This window comes from Mangifera indica, chromosome 3 (genome assembly GCF_011075055.1).
Source record: "Mangifera indica cultivar Alphonso chromosome 3, CATAS_Mindica_2.1, whole genome shotgun sequence".
NCBI classification, from domain to species: domain Eukaryota; kingdom Viridiplantae; phylum Streptophyta; class Magnoliopsida; order Sapindales; family Anacardiaceae; genus Mangifera; species Mangifera indica.
The window spans coordinates 13,064,169-13,084,769 of NC_058139.1; the positions used below are offsets into that span (position 1 = coordinate 13,064,169).

A 20,601-nucleotide genomic window follows, 5' to 3' on the forward strand; every position below is an offset into this window, starting at 1 on the left:
TGAGGTAGTGTATGGTCTCAATCCTTTAACTTCTTTGGATCTAACTTTTTGCTTTTTGATGTGCAAGTTCATAAAGAAGCCAAAGAGAAAGTTGTCATGAGGAAACTTCATGAATCTATCAATTCCAGATCATGAAAACTAATGAAGCTCACAAGAAGAAGGTCAACAAGCATAGAAAGCCATCCATTTTCAAACCTGGTGACTTGGTTTAGGTGCATTTGAGAAAAAAAAAGATTTCTAAGCAAGAGGAGGAGTAAGCTAACTCCAAGGGCCGATGGACCATTTGAAGTGCTTAAGAGGGTGAATGACATTGCATACAAGGTGAATCTTCTGGATGAAATGGGAAGGGTCTTGGTCATCTTCAACATTGGAGATCTTTCACCATACATGGAGGATAACCACCGTGAGGACTTAAAGGTAAGTCCTTCCCAACCCAGGGAGGGATGATGTATTTTCGGCCACTTCTCCAACTCTAGCTTCCAAGTCTCTATCAAATCTCCATTTGGCTTAAGCCACCATTGAGAATGAAGAATTAGCTACATGCAAGCCCAAAGATCCATTGCCTTTTCCACCTTGGCCCACCTTTGCTTATGAGTGCAATGCTATTACTTGTATCTAAAACTCTCATGATCTAATAGGTCTTAAAGATCCAAAAAGTCCTCCTTTGAAGCCCAAGTGAAGTTACAACCATCCATCACTCCATTTTGAAGCCCAAAAAGATGCTCAAAGCCCAATTGGGAGAGTTAGATGAAATTAGATGAAAGGAAAGATTTGGTGGAGACAAGAGCCCACTTTTTATGGAATAATAGTGACATTTTGTCTTATTGCATTTATTTAGAGTATAGCATGGTTTATTTTGTGTGGTTTAGAGTGAATAAAAGGCTAGAGTGGATTATTTTATTAAAAACCTATGTACACATATATTTTGCTGTCACTTACTCCCTATATAAAGTGGTCATGCTTTGTAAAAAAGGTTTTTTTTTCTTTTGAATGAAAATTTGAAGAAGCTTTGTTGGCTTTTTTTCTCATTTCCTTTATTCAATTATTCTTGGTCGAAGATTGGTGGTGGAAGACCCCAAGGTTGGTGGAACTTTCCTTTATGCCTTGGTTACATTTTATGTTTCCTTAGAAATCCAAATTAAAGTGTGTATGTGTGTTAATTTTGATTATGGAAGAAAGTTACAGCATAATTACCATTTTTACCACTGCATTCTACTTGTAACTTGATTGTCTTACTCTACACCAATTGTGTACATCTATAGCTTAAAAGAAAGTTCATTAAATTGTGATTATGATGAAATGAATTCAGTTAGATTTGGGTTGATTTGTTTGGTTAAACTGTAAGAACAAAAAAACTGCTCAAACCACATAAACAGTGAAAACAGTTTTTGATTTTTGGTTTCTTGTTATATGTTTGGATGAATATGCACTAGAGATGTTTAAAAGTTCAAGTTAAACACTAGGTATAGTGACTGAGTTAAGATTTGTATAGTGTTAATGTATGAGATTTATAGAAAATATACATTGTCGTGCATGTCTTATACCATGTGTGTATTAATAAGTCGACTAATAAAAATAGTGAGTGAATGAATCCCTAATTCCTCATTGTATAAGCCTTTATAAGACTTATCTCAAGTTAGTACTCTTAGATTCGTTATTGTTATTTGACATTTACTCTTAGTGTTTGCTATCTAAGCTTGACACCTATGGGCAAACATTATTTGATCTATGGAATCTGACTAAAAAAATAGCTAAGTTTAAATTAAGAATTTCAACTAGAAAATGAAAACTTATATATATTATATGTATCCTTTGGTTGACCAATCTTATCACTGATATAAGAGAATTAACTTGATCATAAATACATATGAAAATAACATAATATTATTTTTAGCTGATTAAAGGGAGTTGATGTTATCAAGTAAGTCTAGGATACAACAAGACTAACGTTTTATAATATATCTTTATTTGGGTTGAAACAACTATATGATTTCTAACATATGCATATTAATTAGCTCTTAAGTATAAGTTGTTTGCTTTATCACAGGACACATTTGCAAGTATATATATTTTGAATTCCTAATAGTTATACAGTAACTTTCAGCCCTCAAGATTACTACTGGAGTCTTATCTTTGCATGAGTTCAAGATATGAAGATAAATGATCAAATACTCATCAGCAACGAGGAGATTTTTAGTTGTTCTTTATCTTACATTCAACAATAGTAATAGGTTAATTCCTCAATTCAACATAGCAAACAAATATCCACTAAAAGACGAATTTGTCCCAAATCTTCTAAATATATATTCTTATTCCACATCCATAACAACACAAATATATATCAACCTTCCTAAATAAGATATTTTCAATATTGAAAATATTCGCTAACAGTCTAATTAAAATGTGAACACATTAATTGGAATTTTGTTAGGATAAAAAATCTTAATTCTACTAATTTGAATGTAATGTTTCCTTAGTGGTTATAAAATTTATACAGGCTTATTTGATAGGGAGTCATGGAAAAAATAGATTACTTGATATATTCATTACAATAAAAATCAATTAATAGCTACACTGTGGACATAAACATTCAAATCATCAAGTCAAATAATGTTAAAAATTTCTAGTCTAATCTCTTTTCATTTAACTTAGTTTTATTTATACCATATCATATTATAGTAGACACACTAGATCTAGTGTGACTTAAAATTGCATATATCAAATGGTAACAGGAAATTGCACCAACAATTTGGTTTTAAAAAAAGGGCTTCAAATATTTTTCATCTTTAATAACCCTTTTGTACTCAAAAGCACTAACAATGGTTCACAGAAAATGAGGCAAAAAAGCTTTCAATAATCAATCATTTGAATATTTCAAAAAATAGCCTAGAAACACCCCATTTTGCAAAATCTAGTGAGCTCGCCTTTAAAATTGACATGTTACAACCATAATAGAAAATAGTTCTTAAAACTAAACTGGCTACAAATGACTTCTCCAACATCATCCAAAGGGTGCACAATTTTACCCTAATTGTGAGCATCCTATCAAAAAGGCATATCCCTAGAAGGTAAACAATTGTTGAAATATCTATCAGCTATTATGAGAACAACAAATGAATAATTAATGGATCCTCAATCCACCTTAGTGTACTTTGTGCATAGAAATTATTGGCTCATAACAGAAACCCCTAATAAGGAAAAGCTAAAAACATTTAAAATTATCTAATATCATGTCCAAGCCTCAACACTTGAGGCCAACACTTGTGATCCAAATGGCATACAAACTTAGCAGTCCCTTGACCTTAATTGTCAAAAGGACAAGTAGCCAAGGTTATCCAACCCTAAGGTTATTGTATTGAATCACTAAATGCCTTTCGAGCCTCTCAAGGGAAAGAGATTAAATGTACCCCAATATATAACAATTCTCCACCAATAGGACAACCAAGTTGTTACTCTAATCACACCCAATAAACAATGTCTCAAACTATCTCACTATTTGGTTACAACAAGCGAGATAACTTGAGCCAAAAAACCTAAGGTACAAAATGACAATTAATTGATAACACTTCTTGACATACATAATAGGCCTTGTGCCTATAAGATAACATCCACTTAGTGCCCCACAACATTGGTGTTATACTGACCATAACATAAAATTTGGATCAAGTTACTAAACCCATAAACTAGACATGTGTTGCTCCATAATTGCCTTCTTGGCCTTTTTAGAGAAGATGACCTAACATACCCTAACTCAAATCATGTTAAGAAGTTTTGTTATGTCACTTGACACAATGATAATAAAGACTATAACCTAAATCATATCACCCCAAATCATATCGTGAGCTTTATATTAGAGTTTGGACTTGGTTATTTGAATTTACATCATTTTATGGAATTTATAATTTTTTAACCTCTATTATATTTTCCATTGCACTATTTTTCTATTTAGGTGAGAGTTGGAATAAAAAGTGCTTTTCAACTTTGGTCCTAGTCAATGTTTTAAAAATTGAACCTAGTCTTAACTCTATGAAACACCTGATTTAGGTGAATCCTAGTCCAATCAGTTAGATGAAAGATTTCAATGACAGAAGTAAAATTTAAAATTGATTTATTATGTATATTTATTAGATAATTCTAAACAATAAATCCTTGTAGTCCAATAGTGTTAATGCCTCTTTATATGTGCTTCATTCCTAAGATAAAGTTTTTTATCCATAATTTAAAAAATAAATGTTGATGTCATTTTCAACAAAACAAATAATATTTAAAATATTTTTAGTTAAAATTTTAAAATTCTAATGAGTTTACAAAATAAATCCATCTAAAATCCAAATAATAATATTTCTTAAACAAAATATAAAAAAATTCCATATTCAAAGATCAAGTAACACTCATAGGTACAATTCAAGGACATTTACATCATTATATGTATTTCATATATGTTTATGGATTGAAAATGGTTAAGTGTGGAAGATGATGTGATTTTTGGCCTTTTGTAGGATCATCTATGAAGGCACACACCCATTCATCAGCCTATCACATGGAAGATATGGATATCATGGCACATCGGAGAGTTCAAATAAGGCGCACAACCATGACATTGATTACAAGTAGACTTTATTTAAATAAACATGTATCGGGATTTTTGGAGAAATATTGTTATCCTATGTTATCTGATAAAAATATTTTTATCCCAGATTAAGAGAGAGAATTTTGGTAGTTATGACCCAATTTCGGTAGTTAAAAAGGGTGTTTTGGTGATTAGTAAGAAGGTGTTTACATTGAACTCATGTAGGCTTAGAGAAACAGTAAGTAAGAGTTATATTTATCTTATTAGTATCACTATTATTGTGATCTTGCACCTGGCTGAAGTTCTGGAGAGTCCTTAATGTTGGTTGGATTGACATTACGATTAGCATAATTTTATAAGATGGATTTATTGATTATATATGATAAGGTAGAATGATATGGCTTTGACGAATTTCTTCAATACAACCTATGGAATGTTTAGACCAGTAGAATGATGCCAAGTCAATAAGTTTGTGGAGTTAACATTGTTTTTCTGCTTGTGTGTATAAACACAACATTGTTGTTTAAGTGGATGCATGAGATGAATTCAGTGTGAATTTAATGTTATCTTAAGACAAACATAGATTAATGCATGTTGGTTATGTGTTGAAATGGTATTAGTATTAAAAGGCATTGGTATTGAAAGAATTGACAAAACATGGCCATACCAAGGTCAGAGATGACCATTTATCTTAGTAATAAGGTTTTGTTCGAGCGTACAGCCATGCAAAAGGAAATACTTAAACGTACATTATTAGCATAGTATAACAATAGCTAGCGGATGAACATGTGTAGGACTCATACATCCATTCATAACATGTAAGATCATACATGATAAATGTCTATGTAGAAAGGATGCATGACTATTCATGAATGTTAAATGATGATAATACCATTAGGTTATGCATAATCATGAAGAAAATCTGACTGTGACAATGAGGTGCACAATCGTGGATGAATATGCATAGTCGTACATAATAGAATGCATGAATGATCATGAAAGGTAGGTCTTGAATGTTCATGCCATGATCGAGTGCACACTTACATTCATGCATAAAGAGATAAGTGAACACCCATCCAATATCAATGGACAACTATTTATGGCCTATCTCGAGTGATTTATAAGGTTGTTTATTGTATACTGAAGTACCAAGATGTGCCCAAGAGAGAAAAGATGATAGGGCACAAAGAATATATAAGGCATGTACACTAGGTGAAAAATAGAACCTTGAGATGAGACTATTATGGTCTCAAGAGAATAAGCTTAGAAAATATATGCTCAAGATGAGATAAAATATGAGATGATAGGAAACATGAGTTTTAGGTGATTAGGTCATGAACTAGGACATAGAAATCCCATAAGATACATGTTAGGCTTGGATAACCTGAGAATGCATGCGAGGGATAAAGAGTTCCTATAGATTATGACATGTGATACCACCCACGAAATATGTATGTTATGATATGTTTTTGTTAAGGTTGATTTGAAGGGGTTTCCTTGACACAAGCTTTGACTCATAGATAGGGTTTTGAGATAGTTCTTTGATTAGTGTCTGTTATTGTGTATGTCAAGACTAAGGGTATGTCAATTGGCATAGGGTAAGCAAGAACATATACAGTCCATCCATTGGCATCCATAGTATGACATCCCAAGACTGAAAGCTTATTGATTGACAACCATAGTAGGTTAAACCAAAACATAAATAGCCTTTGAGATAAGTCACATGGTCAGAGTTTCAAAACCATACCTTAACCTAGCCAATTGATAAATGATGACATAGAAGATTGATAGATGAGCATGTTTTCACCATAAATATGATAGATTTTATATACGTGTTAGCATTTCAAGTTATCCAAGAAAAGGTATAGAGAAACCTAGATGACAAAAATATTAATATGTTTATCAATACGAGATAGTATTGAAAGAGGTTAGATATGATATGAATGATATAGGGTAGATACTCATAAATTGTTTTATCAATCACCACTTTTTGTTTTATTTTGTAAGTGAGAGATGGTAAGGTGGCATTGAGGTGGTTGATCTGTGATGGAACAGCATGAGAGGGACACCTTAATTTATTTAGTATTGTTTTTCATTTTATGACTTGATGATCTACGTATTTTGGATACTTGGACTTGTACACACACTTTTATTTCAGTTTAATTTGGATGTTATAATGTTGACATTGGGATGTTATTTCCATGATATATGAAAGGCATTTTAGTAAATAGGAATTATTTGGATGCTTTAATTACTGTTTATGCTTGTTATTTATAAGGATAAGTTGCATTTTACTCTAAATGGGTAGGACTTTCGCAGAGGGATGTTATAGATCATGATTTAATGTCCCTAATTTTTAATTTCAACTTATCATTTCCATCAAACCAAAAAAAATTAAAATAGTTTTAATTAAAATTTTAAAATACCAATGGATTTACAAAATAAATCCATACAATCCAAAATCCAAGTAACTATGTTACATAAGCAAAATAAATCCTATAGCCTTATTGATTTAATATTCTCCTACTTTTCAAATTTCAACTTATTTCTTCAAATTTATATTAAATTATACATAAAATTACAAAGTGTGTTCAATTTAAACAATTATAATGTTATATAATGCAACACTCCTCTTCAGAAGCATAACCTTAACGGTAATTATCTCGAAGTGATGTGTCTTGTGTGAATTTTTAAATGCTTATTTAATTAAAAGCAAAAACGCAATTTTAATGTGCATGAAGAATAAACACTATGAATTTATTAATAATAAATGAGTGTACCAAAAGGTGTCTCGACATAAGTTCAGCAATTACAAATGTTATTATCCCCAATGTCCATAAATCCCATAAAATATTAATTTAGAGGATAAAACAGTTATAGCTGGATTTACAGCTCAGCATATCGATCCACTCGCCTCTTCACTTGCTTTATCATTTCTCGTACCTATGATTACATAACAAAGAACATGGTGAATATAAATACTCAGTAGGTACTTATGATTTTGATGGTATTTCCTATAAACCTTTCCCTGACAGAACCTCTCTATCGAACAGGCCCTAAGCACACTCGGTTAGACACTTATCTCAAGTGCCTCTTATGCCTTTAAGTCAAAATGGGCATCTAATGCCTTTTACATCCATGTATATTACGACATACACTTTTACATTGAGTTAAATGACTTATCTCCTAAACAAACACGACAACTAGTTCATAAGAAAATGAAGGCTTTAAGATGATTCATCCTAAAACCTCTTATTAAAATAAGCCTTATAGCCTAGCCCAATTGTAACACTCATAAGTATGTTCTAAAGGCATTTTAGTCATTTTATTTGATGGATATTTGATTGTGTAATGAAAAATGGATAAGTATGAATAAGGATGTGAAAATTAGTTTGATGAATGGTTGTACATGAAGGTGACACACCCCGTTCATTAGTTTACAATGTGGACATAATAGATAATTTACCATGTCGAACAATCAAAGTGGATACATGACCATGCATTACTTGAGCACATAGCCATGACATCTATTAACAACACATTTTTATAAATGAGTGTGTTCCATGACGCTTGACATCTTTACCATATCATGTTGATAAGATTTAAATAGCCATCCATGAAGCTAAGGTGTGCTTACTAGGAGGATGCATCAATAAGTCGATCTATTCTCTGTATATGGAAACTATCTTTAATATATGCTTTATTTAAGTTGTTGAAGTCGACACTTGTCCTCCACGTGCCATTATACTTTGACACTAAGGTAAGATTGGCTAGCTAATTCGAGTAATAGGACTACTAAATAAAACAAATGGAGAGAAGTTTGTCTACTTTCTCTTTTAGGGTATTATACTATTCATTCTCCAAGGATCTTCTCTTTTGCTTTATAGGCACATCTCATGACTAATATTGAGTCAGTGGTATATCACCTCTAGGTTTATCCCTACCATGTTAGTATGAGTCCAGATGATGACATATATATTTTTCATAAGGATTCAACTAGTTGTTTAACTAGCTGGTTGTTAAGGTCTCACTTTATTCTTAAGATGCGGGTAGGCTCTTACTTTTTAACCTGAACTTCTTTTAATATTTTAGCATGTCTAGTAAGTGACATTCTTTTTTTATTGTTAGAATGATGTTGTCTTTGATCATGGTAGGATATGGAATCTGACATTCCACTAACATTATCTCAGGCAGTTACTTCATCCTTTTAGTGCCTATATTTATGGTAGTTATAACATTCCCAAGAATTGCTTCGAGAAATGTTAACTATTTTGAGCCTATTAGGTTTACATACTTAAGTCCTATCTTTTAAAATACGGATGGTTAGAGGATGTCCATAATACACTTGTTGTCAACTAAGATTTGATAGACCTTATTGTTATTTATCTTGTCAATAACAACTAAGACATCATTACTTGAGTGTTAGACCTATCTAACGCCTATAAGTGGTTTTTTGGCTCCTTCATCTTTATCATGTGAAGATGTGCGAATCACTTCTCATCCAAATGTAGGATGACACTAAGGTATCCACATGGATCACTCTAGTGAAAAAAAGCTACGAAAGGCTTGGGAGTCCATTAGAACTCTTGGTGAACAAGATGGGTATGTGGTGTTATATAAAAATGACAAAAGTCCTAAAGGGTTGAAAAACAATTTGTTTATATGTAACACAATGAATGGTTGTACATTGTATATGTATGATTATTTGCAAGAATTGTATTATATCGTGATATCACCTAAAATTCATGATTATCTAGATTTCTAGATACGCGATAAGATCATTAAATAAGGTCGACACAAGATAAAAAACGTTTATGCACCTACCATGAATTGTTGTTTTTTCTAACCTATCATTTATCAAATTTTCAATATTTCTTTATCCAAACTGAATAAAGTCAACACCTCATTATTCCATTCCAACTCATCTACTTTTAGGTTAGTATATTTTCACCTTTTAAGTAGACATAGTTATACTTAAGTCTAATTATTGTATAAATCTTAAAATTGATAATTTGGATATTAGACATGATTCATCCCATACAATGTAAGACCTTTTAAATCGAGATCTAACCTTTTTTTTATGTGATCCATAGCCTCTTTGGTATGTTGGTAGTGAATAGATTCATGTTGAATCTATAATTCGTCGAAAATCCAAACACAAACCAAAATTAGCCTTTAGCATAACCACTCAACCAATAAAATGTCACCAATTGAATTTTCCTAGTCAACAATATGATTATCATACAATTCAATCTTTTCATTAAACAATATCTCTTTGAGGTTAAGGCATAGAATAGTGTTAACCTTAGGGAACCGTCGATATGTGTTGACTAACGTTTGTATCAATGATCGAGTGATAATGAACTAAATAATTAGTTAACCCTACTGTGATAATAAATTTAAGCGGTTGTTAATGTATATAAAAAATATAGTTCTTATACCCGAGAGTGATCATTTTTCTATTGATCCATTATAGTCTTCATGCATATCTAATTATGGTCAATCGCCACCATTCAAGTAATCTTTTGTCAAGAACTACATTGAACTAGTGTCAAACCAAATCAATAACTGCATAAGATGGTCCAATAACCTCAAATCGAAAGATCACATGTAGCATCATTTGTTAGAGATGTATTTCATAAAAACTAAGGTAACAATCCATATGGAATCCTTATGGTAAGTCTGGTGGACATATCTATATAACCTGTACCCATATATTATACCAAGCTATTGACAAATAACTTTAGCATGTGAGATTTGTCACCTCTATGATATTACATGTGCTTTTGATCATAATAATATTAAGACTATGGACGAATCTAGAATGGCCACCCTATGTGAACATAAATTTCTCAAGATTAGTTAACATGTACTAATCTCCTCGTCACAATTTAACTATCCTAAAAGCATTCATCTAATCTTTAAGAAAAAAGAAACATAATGAAGAAAATTCGTTCTAAGTAATCCGAGATTACAAAGCAATTAGTCTAAAACAATGAAAAAAAATACTATTATATGTTTACCTCAACTATGTAATTAAATGTGTTGTCAAATGTGTCTTCCTTTTTCTCCACTGTCAATCATCTATATTATTGGAAGTTAGCGTTACATATGCAATTCTCTAAGGTAGTGTAATAGCTAATGGGTTGATAAGTGTTGTCATGGTCACATCATAGTAAGAGACTAATTATAGTTCAGTTATAATCTTCAAAACTAAAGGAAGTCATTCTCTAGCAATAGGAAACATTTATTTATTTGACAAATTGTGGTAGCCATGGCATATACGGTCTCTGTTTCTTATTTCTACTCAAGACTGATCTTGCAAGTTATGGGTTAGAGCAGTGCTTGTTTGTTGATTGCTAGTCACTACTCAGAATTATATCCTAAATTAAATCGAGAAAAAAATTTGATTACATAACATAAGTGATCCAAAAATGGAGACCGATTGATGTAAAAAAAACAAAACAAAATACTATAACTTTTGAACTATTAAGATAAGAACTTTATATGAAAGTCAATTTTTTTTTTTTAAATTAAAGTTCTAAATTGTGTGCTCTTTATGGATGAGGAACAAAATAGATATTAATTAAAATAGGCAAAAAAAATTTTGCCTAAACCTTTCTAGACCAACTTTTGGTGCAATTATTTTTCTAATTAAACTCATTATTTATTCCAATAATACCTTTTCTTTTGCAGTAGACCTTCCTTTCAATCATGTTCTTTCTCGACACACCTGACGACAATAAACTCCAATAGTACATCATTACATTAAAAGTAAGTTTAGTAAATTATATCATAATAAATCGAAACTTTCATTGAAAACTTGTTGTGGAACCTTCCATTGATCAAAATTGAAAACTTAGAATGCTAATTTCTGAATGATGTTGATGTTTTTGTTTGTTTGTTAGTAGTTATCAATTACATTACTTACAGACAATCAATGTTTGTTGTATTAGTCAAAGTACAACAACTTCTTTATATATATATATATATATATATATATATATATATATATATATATATATATGTCAATTTACTTTTAATAAAAGTAGACCAAATTTTAAATGGGGATATTAAATATAATATTTGAGTTAACACTTGATTAATACTCATTCATGCACTCGCATACATGAATGTGTGACTGAGTATTATTTATTCACGCATTTGCATTCGCATACCTAATTACATACATATTCATGCATTCATATTCACATTTTCATTTTCAAAAAATCGCATTTCTATTTTTTGTTCTGATCTGGATATCAGACTTATTCTACTTTGACTAATATGATAGATATTGATTGTCTGTAAGTAATGTAATTGATAACTACTAACAAACAAAAACATCAACCTCTTTTAGAAATCAATTTCAAAGTTTTTAACCTTTATCAATGAAAATTTTCACAATAAGTTTTCAATAAAAGTTTCTATTTATTATGATATAATTTATTAAACTTACTTTCAATATGATGATGTAATATTAGAGTGTGCTATCGTCGAGTGTGTTGAGAAAGAAGATAACCAAAAGAAATGTATACAATAAGGAAAATGATGTTATTTGAATAAATAATGGGTTTGTTTAGAAAAGTAATTACATTAAAAATTGACTTAAAAAGATGTAAGTGAAAATTTTTTTACCTATTTTAATTAATATCCTATTAAAAAATTTGGTTCCCTTGTAAATATAAACTTAACATTTATATAATAATGGTATTTGTATATGTAAACGCAACTTCTAACATAAGTGAACTGCTTAATTTATTAATAAAGCAAATAGTGTTTTTCATAATGCAAAATTCAAAAGTTAGTCATGCTTATGTAATTCATGAATGATATGATGATGTAATAATTGAAACTACAATTAATAAGTGAAATATTGGTATTCTAATTGGTGAGAGTGCGGTACTCAATTATTTTTTAATATATAAAATTCCTTGCGTTTTAATTAAAAAAAAAAAAACCTAGTAGATTATCTAATGATATTGTTTGAAAGAAATGTATATTAAAATTCAATGTTTTGAGAAAGAAATTAGAGAATTAGATATTTGGTGAAGATATATCTACAAACTATATATTATTAAATTTGTAAAGAGAGCAATCCAAAATAGATTCAGTGACTATATAACTACAAACTTAACATTATTTAGTTTGTAAAGAGACCAATCAAGTGAAGTTACAACCCTAATTAATAAATACAGAAACAATAAAAAGAATAGTAGATGAATTATATGAGTATAATACGAAAAATAATAAAAAATATGTTTGTAAAAAAACACCCCTAAAATTTATATAAGGGAAAAATATGAAACATGCATATATAGGTTTAATACGACACATCATTCATAATATGTTTAAAAAAAATAGCAATATCATAAAAATTTTAGTACTTTTCACGAATCTCCTATTAAAAATCAATATATCAATTCAAATGTAAACTATTTAATCAACTATTAAACCTAATATAACATAATACATAGTCAAAATTCTTTGTACAATAAGTAACGTATCAAATAGTTGGAAAAAACAAACAAATTAATAAGCTTGAATTTCAAACTTTATATTTAAGTGAATCTTTGTACAGGCAAATGGGAGAAAAATGCAAAATTAGGGCTAGAAATTAAGAAAGAAATATTGGTGGATTTTTTAAAATAGTAGTGATATTTTTGTAAATAACTGAAAAAAGTACATAAATTATAAAGGTATAATATAGTGAATAATGAAAAATACATTTGTCAAAAAAGGCCCTTAAAATTCACATGAGTGAAAAGTACAAAACGTATATATACAAGTTTAATACAGTATATCGTCAATAATATGTTTTAAAAATACAACAATATCATAATAATTTTAGTACTTTTCACGAATCTCCTATTAAAAATCAATGTAACAATTCAGATATAAACTATTTAATCAAGTATTAAGAAAAAAATGTTATTAGATTTTTTTTAAATGACAGTAGTATTTTTATAAATAATTGAAAATAGAACAGATAATTTCGTACTTTAAGTTTAGCTAAAAATTCAAAAATACAATAAATATAAAATACGGTATATAATTTGTGTTTAATATGAAAAAAGTATAATATGTGTTTAAATGTGTTTAATACGTAAATAATATGAAAACATGAATAATATGCATATTTACTAAGTAGAGTTACAACTACCAACTTCATGTAACTATGTTTGGATATGTAAATGTAACTTGTGATATAAGTAAACAATATTTATATATTAATAACTTAAATATTTTTTACATATTATAAAAATCTTTCGGGAATCATGATTATGTAGTTTATTAAGGATTTAATGATATAAGAAAAATACGAAATTTAGGATAGGTTTAATGAAACAACTAAACCATATCAATCTAGTAGTTTCAGAAGATTCAACTGATTCTTTTTTTCTCAAAAAAATTTAGGTGATGTTTTCTATTTTTTTCCCCATAACTTGCATGAGGTTGCTATAAGAAAATCAAGTAGATGAGGCTGAAGAATTTCAGTTTAAGGTTTATTATTTTGGGATCAAGAATAGAAAGATTTTCGCTACTTTGATACGACTATTTTCAGCCACTACTGCTTACTGCAAGGGATTTTCACTTCTTAGATACGTCTATCTTTCATGACCTTAAAATTAAGTATCTATTCTATATATTGTGTTTTGAGTCTTCATGTTTGGTAAGTTTTTGCCTCAACTCTCAGGATGGAGGAAAGAGGGTGAACTTTTCCTACGAAAATTTTGTTTATGCTCTTAGATTGATTGAATATTTTAAGTATTACTCATGTTCAACATGGATATTTTTTATATATGTTCACTAAAGTCTGAAGAGCTCCAATGTAATTGACCTGTGTGTCATACTTCAGTTCATTTAGGAAAAAAATTATGAAAAAGGAACTTAAGATTTCATGTGTGACATATATTTGATGCACTTTACACAGCACTATAAGTAATTAAAACTCTTTGTTCCTTGGCAGCAGATCAAAAATATAAAAAGGACTTACTGGTGGTGTTTGGTGAGTGGGAAAGAGAAGGAAAATGGATATGAGTGTTATTTTGCCAGAAGAATACATATCAGATGCCATCTTCTATACATGTGCTCGAGATGCATGCAAATTCGCTGTGGTGTCAACTGTCTTCAAATCAGCTGCGGATTCAGATGCCGTGTGGGAGAAGTTTCTGCCGTCTGATTACCAAGAGATTATTTCCGGTTCGGCCACGCCGTCAATGCTGACTGCCCAGTTGTCCAGGAAGGATCCTTATCTTCATCGTTGCCATAACCCCATCATCATCAACAATGGTACTATGGTAAGCTACTTAAGTAAACTCACTTATTATGTTAAATCACCTTCCAAACTCACATATCTATTCTGTATTAATTATACAGTAATAATGAATGTTGTTGTTACTTCTTTCTGAATGCACAAATAACATCAATATTATTTTCAACACAGAGCTTCGCAATTGAAAAAGAAAGCCAAAAGAAAAGTTAAATGGTTGGAGAAAGAGGGCTTTCTATAGCAGTGGAAGACTCATCTCAATGCTGGAAGTGGTCATCTCTGCAAGAATCTAGGTTTGCTCTATATTGTTCATTATTCATATGACATTATTATTGCTGTTGCTTGGCTCATTTTGGAACCAAACCTGCGTCTACGTAATTACGGGAATTCATAACTTATAAGCTGACTTACAGCAATGCAGCATGTGATCATACTTTAGGTTGAGCATTAACTTTTCACCCTCTAAAATTTTAAATAATAAAACCACCAAATGGACCCCTTTATCAACCATTATCTATATTAATTTTTGTTACAAAACTAAAAAAAAGGGATTAAAATATCTGGAAAAAAATATAATGACATGAAAAATTAAAACCTAAAAATATAACCCTCCCCAAAATAAATTCTTGGCTCATGTGTACAAGTACAATCTTGAACTAATAAAAAGACGCCCTATATACGTGTGTATATCATCTTAGCGGATGAAAATTTTCTCCAAGCAACACCCTGTTGAAAAGGAATTTAAGTTAAAATTTCATCTCAATCTCAAGAAAAAAATCCAACGGAATATAATTCGGGCCAAAAATAAGTGTTAGACCGGACTGTAGTATTGGGTCATATCTTTTTTTCCAAAGAATGGTGAGATTGGCTGAGTTCAGTCAATATTTAAACCTTAAAAAAAAATTTGAAACCCCTTTAGGGGGTAAATTTTTAGATAACCCATTTTCAAATTACTAATATTAGGATAAATTACTTTAATAACATCACGTGTTATATGTAGTTGTTATTTGAATAAAACTATTGAAGGTATCAAATTATCACTTTTTTTTTATTGAAGGGATTAAACTTTAGTTTTTTTTTTTGGATTGAAATTTTTTATTTAAAGAAATCAAAATTTAAAATTATTTTATAGAATGAATAAAACTTTTAATATTTTATATAAATCACATTACTACTGTTTTCTTAATCATTTCCAATAAGATTCATAATCTTATATGACAAATAGAATTTGTATGTCAATTTTTTTTTTGTAAAATATATATTTTCTCTATTGCATTAATCAATAACTATTTAATTATTTATTATTTATGCACTGGCAAAATAATTTAATAACTTGGAGGAATACAACCCTTGTCTTCACCAGAAATTAATTAAATATCAGTTTCTCTAACATTCTTCATTAAGATGTGCTTTTCTTCACTTTATAATATCTTAGATTTAGGACATCTTTACTATACAAAACTAGTATCGAACTTCTTTTCTACATAATTTATATGTATAGAAAAATTGATAAAAAAATTTTAATAATAAAAATGCAAAAATCCTATACACCCCAAATGATATCCCAAAATTTATCTTCCAAATGATGTCATCCTATTCGGCATTGTTATACCATATTATTATATTTTTACTGCTAAATTTTTTATTAAGTTTTCTATATTTTAAACTTTCAGTAATATACAGATTTTTAGTAGCACTGGTACTAAGAAATGTTATTCATCTTGCATAATATTTAAAATTTTAGAACTCACCCATTAACATTTTAGAGGTCAAAATGAGTCATCACCTAATTAAACAGTAAAATATAAGGAAAAACCTTTTTTTAACATTTAGAATTTCAGGGGATGCAATTGACATTAACCTCTTAAACTACATTAAAATTTGCATTTGCAGGTTAGGTGGAGTGGCTGAACTCAATTTTGTGTTGTGGCTTGATGTGAAGGGAAAAATAAAAACCAAAATTTTGCCTCCCAAAACCACCTATGGAGCTTACCTTCTGTTTAAGCTTGCTGAATCTACATCGGGTTTTAGAACAAGACCTGTGAAATTAGGTGTATATTTAGACGGAATAGATAATGGGAAGAGCCGCATTGTGCATTTAGATCCTCCAAGAAATAAGCCAACGCTATCTCATAACAGAGAAGATGGATGGATGGAAATTGAGATGCGTGAGTTCTTCAATGGAAATGGTGATGATAGAATGTTGATTTGTAGTGTTTTTGATTTCAAAGGATTGAACAGTAAACGTGTCCTTATTGTTGACGGAATTGAGCTCAGGCCTAAAGATGGTAAATAACATTATTTGTGTTTATGTTTGGCTAGTTCTACAAATGGAAATTGATGATTTTAAGACAATAAGATAAATCATTGTCTTTAATTATCCTTACCCTATCAATATATCCCCATCTCTCTTTGTATTTATATCTGTCTCTCTACTTTTTAGTTGTAACTATCCCTCTAATTCTACATGTATAAATACCCGATGCACTATCGTAAAATAAATATTAAATACAAAATGAAATCATTTACCGTTTACTTTTTATAGATGTAATTGCGCTTCTTTTATTTGATGCATTTAGTGTTTGGCAACTTAGGATAAAAACATATTTGTTATCATATAACTTATATGATAACATAGAAAAATCAACTAATTATACCATAACATATTTGCGTTGTCATGATTGTAGGTAAATTTAATAACAAAAAACACATCATAGTTGAGATACTAAATGATGCCTCGAATACACATCACGATGGTAAGGAACGTGAATATTTTGAGATGTGTCACTGTTAAGTACCACTGATGCCCAACACGAATATTTTGATATATGTTTGCTAAGGAACGTCAATGCATTTGAGATGTGCATCATTGTTAAGTGGGTGCATGAGAGGATGCAATGGGTGAATAAAGAAGTTAAGATGTCACTTGGGAGAATATATATCTGGTTCTGAACTAGATGACAGGATGCACCATTTCAGTTTGTTTATGAGGTTTAACATTTCTAATTGCAGGAGCTAAAGAGTTGGTAAATAAAGTAACTCGGCCATATCAATGGCCTGATGCTTGTCCAGCCGCTACATAAAGTTGTTTGTGACCTGGGTTCTGAATTTAACCAAATATTATGAATGGATTACTTTTATTCTATAATAAGTGTTTTGTGTACATGAAATGAAAGTACTTCATAACAGTAGTAACTGAATAGCATTGTTATGAAGTGATGCAGAGATGCTGCTATTGAATTATCTATCAACTAATCAGAGATGTGCATCACCTATTTATCACTCATTATCTGAGGGTTGGCAGGATGGAATGTTATCAATCCATTTAGGAGTTAGACACAAATACTCTAGTTGTTGTGTCTAATCATATGTGTACAATCAAATTCTGTAAAACCGAATTACTAATTTCCATTCAAACTTTGATGATGCTTAAAACGGTGGTGGCCATGCTTGGATTGGTAGGAGGCATGTTGTTACACTGCAAGGCATTGAGGAAATTTGAGCACAGCAAGGGCTGGATCAAAGCACTTTTGGTAGAAGCCGAAAACAAGAGTATGCATCTCATGACTTTCATGGAGGTTGCGATGCCCAGATGGTACAAAAGGGCCTACTTGTTGTGCTATTTGATATCTTTCTCTGAGGTGGTGGTATGTGGTTAAAAAAGATGGGGTGAGAGAGGCTCGAACTCTCGACCTCAGGATTACTCAGAAGCTATGAGACCTACGCGCTAGCCAACTGCGCCACCACCCCTCCTGTTCAACTTTTGCACTTTTAATATTTTAATTTTTTTTCACAAAAAGCTGCCAACACACCCAGAAAAAATGCTTGATAGGTGCACAACAATCTTTTAAATGGTTGCCATGCTTGACTACTAAAACAATACTACTGTTCATCTTCTACATTTGTAAACTTTACTATTACGTTCTAAGCAAAGCCCAGAAGTCCAATAAAATCTTCGTTGTGCTTAAAATAATGAATGGTTGTGCATTGTGCTTAAACTTAATTTATTTTTATCCGTTGGATGACAAGGAATATCATAACTCTTGTTATTCCACATTAAGTGACTTTTATAAGAACAAATAATACTCCAGATGCCTTTGCAAAATAAAGCATCTTTTTACTTGCCCTGCGTACTTTATGCACAAAGAAAGAAACTTTCATTTTAGAACTTGAACATCTCAAATAATGAGTGGAAGGCATAGAATAAATGTACACTGTACCATAATTTCGTGAACTTATTACTCTAATTTTATTTATTATTTACCTTAAGATATTTAAATTTTTATTTATTTTATTATGATGTTGATTAATTTCTTACTAAAAAAAAGAAAAAGTTTACGATGATTTCACTGTTGTTTGTCAATGATCAATCTCTAACAAAGGTTTTGTACATAATTACAGTGTTCGATCTAAGAATAAAACTTATAATAGTTAATGTTGCAATAATATAAATATATTTTAAATTAAAATAAATACAAATATTAATATTAATAAAACATTTATTAACTAATACATTTACAATTATCTTCAATGTGATTTCATTTTCTGAAAGTATTATATAATGATTTCATTATCATTACTATCATATGCATTTTTCTCTATGTACACAACTAAACTATTATTCAATTATTAAACACACATTATATTTTGCAAATGATTCTTCACAAAATTTATTATTGAAAATGACCTCTCTAAATTAGCAGTAGCAACTAATAAAATTAATACTGATTTCATCAATAAAATAACTTATAAAAACATTTTATCTTGCTTAGTTTCAACATCACTTTTGCAATATCATCATGCTCGTTTACTCCCATAAATTTGACACTATAGTGCATATCTAAAATATAGACATCAAATTGAGAATCAAGTGTCATAAATTCTAAGTTAAAAAAATCTTCATAATAAAGTTCAACAGGATGCATCAATTTTTATTTATCAAAAATAACAAAATTTTCATTTGTAAATAAGTATATCAAACAAATAAACAATTTCATATTTACTTTATTGAAATGAGTATTCAACTCTTGAAGTTACATATCAAAGATATTATAAAATATTTCAATACGGTGATTATACATATTTGTGATACCTTGAGTCATGTGTTGCCCTTGAATAAAAAATTTACCATCCTTATTTAGAACATCAATGTCATTATGAATACAAAAATAACAAACTTTATTTAGTAAAGTCTCTTATCCACTATCTTTCATCACTTGTAAAACTTGTTTACACGTTTCAACTAAATTCATAATATTTACAATATCTTGATCTTTTTTTTATAGTGTTTGAGAAAGTTCATTTTTTTAAGTCAAGTACATCTTTTATTATAAATAGAGTTAACACAAAGTCAAATAATTACATCAATTTTAATATGTTTTTTACTTTATTTCTTTGCTCATAATTTGTCTCATCTTTTGTCACAATTTCAAGAACACCAATAATGAATGAAAACAACAACGTTATACTCATTAAAGAACTATAATGCGAACCCTAATGAGAATGACCAACACGTTTCAAATTTGTCTCTTAATTAAGACATTTTCCACTTGAAAGTTTACCATGAAAGAGATTCAATAACTTTGTAGATTTGTTTATCTCTAAAAATATTATAACGTTTTGATGAAATACAAACAGTATTAATTATAATTGTCACAATATTAAAAAAATCATTAATATCATCTTGATTCTTTACTAAAACCACAAGAGCCAACTAAAGTTGATGTGCAAAGCAATGAACATAATAAGCACATTTACT

The 20,601-nt window shown here is 29.8% G+C and overlaps 1 protein-coding gene and 1 non-coding gene across 2 annotated transcripts; one reads left to right on the forward strand and one right to left on the reverse strand.

Moving 5' to 3' along the window:
- The first annotated feature begins 14,601 nt into the window (after nucleotides 1–14,601).
- Nucleotides 14,602–17,926, forward strand: LOC123211565 (F-box protein At2g02240-like). Its single transcript, XM_044630371.1, has 4 exons — nucleotides 14,602–14,871; nucleotides 15,114–15,136; nucleotides 16,737–17,131; nucleotides 17,856–17,926. The coding sequence occupies exons 1-4, from the start codon at nucleotides 14,602–14,604 to the stop codon at nucleotides 17,924–17,926; spliced, it is 759 nt and encodes a 252-aa protein (XP_044486306.1).
- Nucleotides 17,927–18,508: 582 nt separating this feature from the next.
- Nucleotides 18,509–18,593, reverse strand: TRNAM-CAU. The gene is given in 2 exon segments: nucleotides 18,509–18,544; nucleotides 18,556–18,593. It is a non-coding gene; the product is annotated as a tRNA-Met (tRNA).
- Between the last annotated feature and the right edge of the window lie 2,008 nt (nucleotides 18,594–20,601).

Coding starts and splice junctions, on each gene's coding strand:
- LOC123211565 (XM_044630371.1), top strand. CDS start 14,602: ATGGATATGAGTGTTATTTTGCCAGAAGAATACATATCAGATGCCATC. Junction 14,872..15,113: donor TCATCAACAATGGTACTATG/GTAAGCTACTTA, acceptor CAATGCTGGAAG/TGGTCATCTCTGCAAGAATC. Junction 15,137..16,736: donor TCATCTCTGCAAGAATCTAG/GTTTGCTCTATA, acceptor TTGCATTTGCAG/GTTAGGTGGAGTGGCTGAAC.